Genomic DNA, 7,813 nt, shown 5'->3' on the forward strand with positions numbered 1-7,813 from the left:
TTGTTTTGTTTTGTTTTTTCCATTCTTTTTTGTTTGTTTTATTTTTGAGGTCAGTTTTGCCGTTGTTCTGCTTGTTTAGTTTTCAGACAAGGTTTGGTTCCTAAGCCCAAACTAGCTTGGAATTCACTATGTACTGTGAAGTCAAAGCCAAAAAAGTGAACTCTGGCAAACCTTCTGCCTTAACGCCCCCTAGTGCTGAGCCACCGTGTCTGACTCTCTTTTCTCAGCCCTCCTGATTCCCAGACTGGTTTGCATTGCTGTATCTCTAAGCAGTTGGCATCATTGAATAGGGCTGGTCAATTCCAAAGTGTTTGACTCTGTAAGCCTTGAAATATGGAAATAATGCATGCGCTTTTCAGAGGGGACGACATGCATGGTGCCCTGGTCAGGCTGGAAGCCTGCAGCTTGGATAGCTATGTCTTCTGCGGGAGTCGAAGGAAGTATTTTCCAAAGCCTTGGTCCTTGCCCTCAAGATGCTTAACCCACATAGCTTCCCCAGGCTTTCAGCTTCATCCAGATGCCCTTGGGTTCACATCACCTTAGAGAAGAAGACGAAAGACCTCAGCAAATGCCAACCTCACCTTCCTGACAGGATGACGGAGTCATTCCCGAATCCTCCCCAATACTGTGAAAGAGGTTGAGTTTCCCTGGCTCTTTTTAATGCTGCAGCCTTGGTAGGTCTTTCTGGGAGCCCAGCTATCACCTGTAGCTCAGCTGAGAAGTGGGCCCACCATGATGCAAGTTGTGCTGTATGGAGATTCAGAGCAAGTGAGAGAGAGTACAGGGAGCTCAGAAAGTCAACGAGAGAAAGACACCCCATTTGAGCTGATTAAAGAGATTGCATGTCCTCTATACTGATGTGAGAAAACAAGACCCCCACCTTCACTTGAGTGCCTGACCTTCCTGGTCCCCCAAATCACCTAAAACCAGGGTGTCACATCAATTTCACCCTTGGTGCTAGAGAAGCTTCCAGGGGAGGCCTCAGGGTTTGTTTGCTATTTTCTCATTGTCATGACAAACTAGTCTGACAAGAAGTCAGTTAAGGAAAGAAAGGTCTGTCTTGGCTTCAGTTAAAGGAGACACTGTCCATCACGTGTGACAACAGAAGCAGGAGGCCACTGGTCATATTGCACTTGCGGTCAGGAAGCAGGGTGAACAAGAAGTGAAGCCATGCTTGAAGACCTCAAGGGTCACCCTCAGAGACACACTCCATTCAGCAAGGTTCCACCCCTGAAAGATTCCAGAACCTTCCCACACATTACCACCAGCTAAGGATCAACTTCAAATGCATGAACCTGTGAGGGGAAGTTTACACTCAGAATCGCCACACAGACTGATCAGGAGCGTTGCGGTGATCAATTGGTGATGTCTGTCAAGGAGCAGATGTGTTTGCAGCCCTGGACTCTGGCCAGCCAAGTATAACAGTGCTTGCCAAAGAACCTGTTTCCTTATCTTCCCCACTTCTAAGTACTACCCTGAGACAACCCCGGTTGCCTAGTTACCTTTTCCTTGCTGGTTCTAGCCACTAGCACCAAGACTTGATGTCACAAAAGGTCGTGTATTGACTCTTTCCGCTCCGGTTCACGCGGTTCTATGAGTTTGAAGTGTATCGGCTTCCACCCCACACATTCGACACCTGCTGAGCATTCTTCAGTGATTTCCAGACTGTGCCTAGAACCCCAGGCTCTGGGAGAGTTCCCACTCTCTGCTAGACATAATTCTGGGCATATGTGATGTCACCAAAGTGACGGTGGGTGGAGTCCTGCCTTCTCAGAACTGCCGACCTGGGACAGGTGAGGATGGCCCAGGAAGAATGCCTGCCACTCTAGACCGACCTCATGGAAACATTTTGCAGGGGCCATTGGCTTGTGGCAGGCTGGAAAATGTCCCTGGAAGAATGGAAATTTGAAGCTGAGATCCGAAAGGCTTCCTGTATTGTGACCCTGGTTCTTGGTCAGCTCCAGTCATCCGCATATTCTGAGCTCTTGTGGCTGGTTAAGTGGGACAGTGCCCCTTGGGTTTCCTCTAAAGTACAGGGGAAGCCGTCCAGCCCTTGTACGTAGAGACATGAGCAGCTCTTTGCTGCTTTATTTTATTGGCAGGGTCTCGTGGTGAAATTTAAACCCCAGACTCAAGCTTAAGTCATCAGTGCAGTAACTTCTGTCAAGTGAGCTCTTGCGGCCTCACCTGAACCGCTGAGGTAGCCTCAGAGCTCACTTCTGCCGGATTCACTCCAATGACCTTGCTGAAGCTGACTTCTCTGCTGACACCCAACAAGGGTTCCCAGCCCGTGATCTCAGACACTTACCTTCTCAAGAGGGACTATCAGAGCATTCTGCATCCTACCATGTACTCCCCTGTCCCAATGTCTGAATGTTTGTGTCCCTCTACCCAACTCACACGCTGAGTTCCACAGTGTCACGGTGAGGTCTTGGGCGGGTGGCTGGTTTGTGAGGTCAAACACTGTGGATAGAATTATGTTCTTATAAAAGGAGCCCATGAGCTGCCCTGCTGCTCCTGTCATGTGGGTGACAGGAAAAGACAGCTGTCAAGAACCAGGCGCTGGAGTCCCCAGTCTTTATGAGTATAAAAATAAATTTCCATTCCTTATCAGCTCCTTGGTCAGTGATATCTGATTTTAGCAGGCTGAAGAGGTTAGGACAGCTGCCCTGCTCCATTCTCCATCTTCCCCTGCTCCATCTTCCTCTGCTCCATCCTCCCCTACTTCATCCTCCCCAGCTCCATCCTCCCCTGCTCCATCCTCCCCAGTTCCATCCTCCCCAGCTCCATCCTCCCCAGCTCCATCCTCCCCTGCCCCATCCTCCCCTGCTCCATCTTCTCCAGTTCCATCCTCCCCTGCTCCATCCTCCCCTGCCCCATCCTCCCCTGCTCCATCCTCCCCTGCCCCATCCTCTCCTGCTCCATCCTCCCCAGCAGGCCCAGATGAGCATGTCTGTCAATGGGGAAGGAGGTTAGGTGTGGTAATGCATGTCTATAATACCAGAAGTCAGGAGGAAGAGCTGGGAGGACCACCACAGTCACAAGACCAGCATGATGTTCTGTGAGTTCCAGGCCCACTATAGAAACAGCCTTTATTTCTCACAAGTGTGTCCGGGACAGTAGGTGGGTCCACTAAAGAAGCACATGCCCCATGGACTAGCATTCAGTTGCTTTAAACGGAACAGCCTGGGGACACCATCCCCACCCAGCACACCACTCTGCACCCTTGTGCCTTAGCTCTTGTTTTTCCACCTGTCTGACCTGCCTATCTTACCTCCTGAACCTGAAGTGGACTCCCGACACATGCTCTCTGCCTGCCCCACAGTCCTGTGCCTGCATCCACAGCATTCCAGCCAGCATCCTGTGATATAAAGGTCTTTGTGGACCAAATAGCAGGCCATGTGTGTACTGTTTCTGTGGGCGAGATAGTCATAGATTCTAAACCTTTTGCTTGTCTTTATTCATAGAGACTTCTGTATGTTTGAGTAGAGAATGATGTGTCTCCCTCTTTTAATGAAAGGAGTTTTTTTTTTCAAGAATGTGATAGTGCACCTACACCCAAAACACTATAGTACACAAAGAGCCAGGTACACCTGTGCAGAGCATGTCTGGGCTTGGTGGCTGTGTTTCCTTAGATGGTGGTACCCTCGGCTGCAGTGTCCTCCCCTATGAAACAGGGATGAGGAGATTGTTGCTTGCAGAATTAGATGAGATACTGTGTGAAAATCATTAGGGCTCAAGGGATGCAGGCTGCTGTTATTAGTAAAAAGCCCCTGAGCTCCCTTGCAAGAGTTCTGTTTACTCAGCTGTGCTTAAGTTAAAAGGAAAGGCAGGGTCGTTGAGCTGTGAGCTCGGGTGTGTTCTTAAAGTTTTCAGCAAAGTTGAAGAACACCTATTTAATTCCTGTAGCCAGCAGGCTGAGTGAGTGCAAGCCAGCTGTTTGCTAAGGAAACTGACTCCAGACGCCCTTGGGTTCACAGCACTGCTAGGCTGATAGCTGTGATAACGCAGGGTTTCACTTCTCTAAACCTGTTTCCTTGACCTCCTCCGCCACCCCGCTTCCAGTATTGAGTATGGCCTGTACCTTGAGCTCCCTCCTGATGTGAGTCCCTTCTCTCTCCCAACCTCTTATGCAGGTCCCTCTTCCTGGGTACATCGAAGCCTATCCCCGGTCGCGTTATCAACAGAGTTCACCCTCCAGGCTCCCTCGCCAGTACAGCCAACCAACCAATCTTCACCCAAGCCTAGAGCAGGCCCCTGTCCCCTCCACAGCGGCCTCACAGCAGAGCCTGACAGAAAATGAGCCTCCAGACACCCCGTTGACCAACATTTCCACTGCAGCCCTCGTGAAGGCGATCCGGGAGGAAGTGGCCAAGCTGGCCAAGAAGCAGACAGACACGTTCGAGTTCCAGGTCTAATGCCTCAGCCCTGAGGGAATCTGCCCTTGAAGACTGTGAGGCAACAAACAGGCTTTGGGTTCCTCTCCACTGATGTGTGGGGTCTCCAGACAATGCATGGGTCTTTCTCATCCTCAGATTAAAAAAAAAAAAAAAACGTCAACAGTGAGGCTGCTGGGAAGCAGAAAACTTGTGAACAACTGGATTCTGACTCCTGCAGCCAACTGTGGGTCAGCAGGTCCCTAGCTGGGACCCTGCATTTGATGTTCTGCTGGGCTAAATGTTTGAACTGTGGGTGGAATTTCCTGAAGGAGCCCTAGTTGTGAGAGGCACTAGCTAGCCTGCAGGTTCCTGTCCAGTGTCCCATTTTAGTAAACCGTCAGAAGGGAGAGACTGCCTCTCTGTCTTCAGCGGCCTCTGCATGTTCTCTTTCTGTGTTAAAGGCAACACAGGAGTGTGATTAACCACCAGACTGTACTCTCTCATTGAGCCATGACCGTGACTGCTTTCAAAATCACCTCTAGTCTGTAAGGGAAATACGGACTCTCCAGCCAAGAAACTCGAGTCTCTTTGCTTTTAAAGGCTCATGTTCAAAGTCAAATGAATTGGATGGAAATCAGTTCCAGTGGCTGTGCCTATAAATAGTCCTTTCTGCCCCCCAAAACACACACCTGCTAATTAAAGGCCAAGAGAAAGAGAGACAATGAGCCAGAATGGTGGACTTGCGTGGACAGGCTGTTTAAAAGGTGCTGTCATTTTGAAAATAAAGTCTTCTGCAAATTGGGATCCAAATGAAAGGGGATCTGTGCTAAGAGGCTAGGGAGCCTGTAAAAGAGAAGCAGTTATTTGTGGAGGTTTTTCTTTGTATTGAAGATGGCCTGAGAACCCGGCCATCCTGGGGAAATAATAGATACAGCAACTGTAACAAGATCTGACTCCATAGTGGAGTCTAGCGCGTGCTGCTAGTAGTACAAAGAAAACCATTATTGATTATGGTAGCGATGGGAAAGATGGATCCACGATCACCCCACCCTGCAACCTCTGCTTCTAGAAACTTGTAAATGTAGAAAATCTGATTTGAGATGATGAAATGCAAAACATCTTTTTAAAAGTCTGGAGTTCACCAGTTCTCCGTGGTGGATGAACGCAGGAGGATGTTTGCTGAGATGGCAGGATGCTACCTTAGGGTGGTGCTGTCACATGCTACTCTTCCTGGCATGACACATCAGCCTACAGAGTCCTGGGTGGAAACACTGCCTTGCAGCTCTGGGGTACACTGATGACTCCTCTGTGCAAATAAGACTGATTTGGGGTACCAGAGGAAAAGGGAACCCTGAGTTTCCTCCCCAATTTTGGGAGTCATGTATGATGTCAAGGGGCTTATTTGGTGTCTGTTGGAGAATAAGGTCCTATCCTGCCTTCACCCATGACCCATCTTGCTTCAGCTGTACCTACGCCCCTCTGAACCCATCTACCCATTGTCTCCATGAGTTTCTTTGGTCTTTACTGAAAGGAGGTTGAGAGAAGAGTAGGATTGGAACTGATTGGACTGGGGGACTCAAACTGTCAAAGCACAGACTTGCCCAAGAAGCTCTTTTTATTTCCCTCTGGCAAACTGTCCTTTCTGGAATGTTCCGAGATGACAAGTCTCTTGTGGGGGTGGCATTAGGTAGTGTCCTTTTAGTATGCCGGTTGATCTTTCATAGTGTTAGTTTTTTGTTACCTAATACAAAATCAGCTATAAATAAAAATGTATTTTTGTAATTTCCGTGTGTATATATGGTATATTTCTACCAATGGCCAGTTGTAGTCCAAACCTGAAATCAGCTTGCAGAACACTGTGGAGAGTGCAGGGTTTTACCGACAGATGAGTACAAAGCCTAAATCTATCCAGACGGGCATTTGATGCACTTGAATGAACAAAGAGCCAAAGAAACTCAGCCTTTTCATGCAAACTGTCAGTCTTCTACAGCCAGCTACATTGGTCCACTTTATCAATAATACCAATATTTCATCAGCACAGTACTGTGTGGACTTGGTAAATGTTTGGAATATGAGAGAGTAGTTTCTAGACTACAGAATATGAATGCTTCAAAAGACAGTGTGTAAGCTCTGGGTTCCAAGAGTTTCCAGATCATGGCTCTAGGGTTAGCCGTGGTGTGGCTCCAGATTGCCAGGGCAGTGGAACTACAGCTCACCGGGGTCTTCACATAACCCCATGGAATATTTAGTTCATTGAGACAATTAAAATATCGCATGATAAATCAAATACTATTAAACTAGATTCCATGGGTTCAAGAAGTCTTTTAAAGAAAACCTTAAATTATTAAAAAAAAATTAATGAGTTCATATTTTTCCACCATGGTTAAAGCCTTCTGGAACAAAGATGTGATTCCCTTCCCTAAAGAGTCTCCTTGGCTTATAGAGGTGTTAGGTCCCAGAACAGGAGACTCTGAGGAGTTCAGAGGGGAATCGCCACAGAGGTGTGAACACGGAGTTCCGTGAGAGCCCAGAGGAGGCAGCAGTGAGCTCAGATTGTCAAGCTCTTCCAGACAGGCACAGAAGCCACAGAGGATCTCAGTGACTTGGAAGGAAAAAACCCACATCCAGACACATTGAGGGTTGAGCCCGCCTCTGTTGATTCACGCCCCAGCCTGCTCTCCCTTTGACCATGTTGCCTGTACACTTTGTTGGAGACACATTTCTTTAACTGTGCCCAGAAATTTAAAAAGTAGGCAAGGATCAAGTGAGTAACTCCATAATACTCTTGCCAAAAAATACGGGGGTGGGGGGACCAATTTATTCCAGAAAATAGCACTGAAGAAACAATGTCCTTGAAAGCCAGTGGGGGGTAACTTACTTATTCAGCACCAGGGGTCAAAAAGGCAGGCAAGGAAGCCCTGACACTGTCACTTCTGGGTCCAGGTGACCCAGAAAGCCAAGAACATAAGGGTCTCTCACGTGGTCTGGTACCTCTGACCTGAGGCTTGTGCAGGAACAGGGTGGCAGCTCTGAGCTACAGAGCCCGGAAGGAGCCTATTTGAAGGACACTGTCCCAGGAGAGGTAATGCCATCTACTGTGCCAGGAGAGGTAATACCGTCTGCTTGTTATTTTAAGAACCCCCTTCCAAAAAGACATAAACCAAAACATGCAATTTCTGAATAACGTTGACTCAAGAAAAAAAATAATATCTGCGCTTGAGGGTAGGTAGACTAGAAAACATTGTAAAATTCTTCTAAGTAAAAGAAATGCTTCCCTACCAGGCAAAAATTGAAATGGATCAAGAAATATTGATTTCAGCTGGGCGGTGGTGGCACACACCTTTAGTCCCCGTACTTGGGAGGCAGAGGCAGGCGGATCTCTGTGAGTTTGAGGCCAGCCTGGTCTACAAGAGCTAGTTCTAGGACAGGCTCCA

General features: G+C 48.1%; 1 protein-coding gene across 6 annotated transcripts in view; it reads left to right on the forward strand.

Annotated features, from left to right (window-relative positions):
• Window positions 1-6,161, forward strand: part of Kiaa1549l (KIAA1549 like) — a 272,186-nt gene extending 266,025 nt beyond the window's left edge. For all 6 annotated transcript variants that reach the window (XM_026787686.1, XM_026787682.1, XM_026787683.1 and 3 more), the window contains one exon: window positions 4,137-6,161. In XM_026787686.1, the coding sequence (XP_026643487.1) occupies window positions 4,137-4,418 (282 nt within the window). In that variant the 3' untranslated portion in view covers window positions 4,419-6,161. The remainder of the gene's footprint in view (window positions 1-4,136) is intronic.
• Window positions 6,162-7,813: the final 1,652 nt, after the last annotated feature.

This window comes from Microtus ochrogaster (genome assembly GCF_000317375.1).
Source record: "Microtus ochrogaster isolate Prairie Vole_2 chromosome 14 unlocalized genomic scaffold, MicOch1.0 chr14_random_1, whole genome shotgun sequence".
Classification (NCBI taxonomy): Eukaryota; Metazoa; Chordata; class Mammalia; order Rodentia; family Cricetidae; genus Microtus; species Microtus ochrogaster.